The sequence below is a fragment of the Sphaeroforma arctica genome, assembly GCF_001186125.1.
Source record: "Sphaeroforma arctica JP610 unplaced genomic scaffold supercont1.3985, whole genome shotgun sequence".
NCBI classification, from domain to species: domain Eukaryota; class Ichthyosporea; order Ichthyophonida; genus Sphaeroforma; species Sphaeroforma arctica.
The window spans coordinates 706-2,841 of NW_014036573.1; the positions used below are offsets into that span (position 1 = coordinate 706).

A 2,136-nucleotide genomic window follows, 5' to 3' on the forward strand; every position below is an offset into this window, starting at 1 on the left:
CGGAACATAGACACAATCCGCTGGCAAACGAAGCACGCACATTAGCGCTCTCTCCCCCAGACACTGATGCTGGAACGTGTGCATACTATCTTCTTATGTATGATATATTGCATATACCATCAGCATTTTCTGGCCCGCTGTGGCTGGCAGCACACAGTCACTAGATATACTAACACTTCAGTAATACAAAGTAGGCTTCGTAGACCATGATTCAGTAGTATGATGTAAGCCATAGATACAATACACCGGGAACATATTGCTTAGCAACCAGACAATGCGTATTTTGTACGACATCCCTATGAGTCGCAGATATGCCTGGTATGTCTTCATATATATATATATATATAGCCTACCTTGAACAATTTGACAGGCATGCCCAGCAGTATCCTGGTGATGTTGAACATACACGCCAGCCGTCCGGCTACATTGAGGTACTGCAGCTGCTGCATGTCGCGGAGGATCACAGTGGCACATCGGTATTCTATTTTTACTTCTGAAAACGCGTTTTCCACGTCGTCGATCAACTTCTTGGTTTCAAGCAGGACCTGGAAGATACGGATTCAGATTCAGACTCGACTGTTGGTATATGTACTAGAGTGTTGGTATATGTACTAGAGTGTTGGTATATGTACTAGAGTGTTGGTATATGTACTAGAGTGTTGATATATATACTAGAGTGTTGGTATATGTGCTAGAGTGTTGGTATATGTACTAGAGTGTTGGTATATATACTAGTGTTGGTATATGTACTAGAGTGTTGGTATATGTACTAAAGTGTTGGTATATGTACTAGAGTGTTGGTATATATACTAGTGTTGGTATATGTACTAGAGTGTTGGTATATGTACTGAGTGTTGGTATATGTACTAGAGTGTTGGTATATGTACCAGAGTGTTGGTATATGTACTAGAGTGTTGGTGCATGTACTGAGTGTTGGTTGGTATATGTACTAGAGTGTTGGTATATGTACCAGAGTGTTGGTATATGTACTAGAGTGTTGGTACATGTACTAGAGTGTTGGTATATGTACTAGAGTGTTGGTATATGTACTAGAGTGTTGGTATATGTACTAGAGTGTTGGTATATGAACTAGAGTGTTGGTATATGAACTAGAGTGTTGGTATATGTACTAGAGTGTTGGTATATGTACTAGAGTGTTAGTATATGTACTAAAGTGTTGGTATATGTACTAGAGTGTTGGCATATGTACTAGAGTGTTGGTATATGTACTATGCCACAGAACCTTTGTATACTCTAACCCCAGAGTCGGGCGAGCTGAGACCACCCATGGCGTAAAGGATGAGGAGTGCAGCTGTGCAGCAAATGTGTACAGTCGATATCTACGGAGTGCCGCGGTTAAAGACATCGATTTGATCTGAACGTAATGTATACCAGCAGGTAACTTGCACCACATTCATACCACCCGTTATACTACTATAGGTAGTTGGCCCCATTGACCAAAAACAAAATCACGTGCTCACTCAACTATAACCACATAAGCAACTTCCTATATATCGCCAATAAATGACGTGCTTGATATATTTCATAATCAAATCCAAATATGAAACACGTACCTGTTCCACAATCCTGGGCTCAATATGTAATTCAGGATGTTCCGCGTTTACTCGCTCCACAAATTCCAGGAGAGTTGCATATTCCCCTTCGTAGAACTCGTTATATATGTGATGCACTAGATCTGACAGCGCCCCTTCCGAAGGTACATTCACCCCGTGTCCTTGTAAGTCGTATATATACCGGCTCTTTGCGCATCTAAGTGTTTCGTATGCATTTGCGAGTTCTATACACGGAGCAAGGGTTTAGGTGTGTCAGTGACGCACAACGCGGTAGAAATGCAGTAATGTAACACACAACTATGTTATTTCATGAGCTTTAAAAGTGTGTAGATACAATGCAATAACAAATCGTTCTCCATTCACACGTATATTAATATATATATATATATATATATATGCATATATATACATATCTGTATACAAATAATTTACAAAAAAAAATAATATATATATATACGTGTGTGTGTGTGCGTATTCATATATATATATATATATATATAGTATGAGTATATATATGTGTGTTGTTGTGTGTGTATATGTATGTGTGTGTGTTGTGTGTGTG

At 39.2% G+C, this 2,136-nt stretch overlaps 1 protein-coding gene across 1 annotated transcript; it reads right to left on the reverse strand.

The window, feature by feature from the left end:
* Positions 1-353: 353 nt before the first annotated feature.
* SARC_13976 (hypothetical protein) lies at positions 354-545 on the reverse strand (the record flags this gene model as incomplete). Its single annotated transcript, XM_014291894.1, has 1 exon — positions 354-545. A coding segment is annotated over one exon (192 nt), but the record flags the coding sequence as incomplete, so codon positions are not given.
* Between the last annotated feature and the right edge of the window lie 1,591 nt (positions 546-2,136).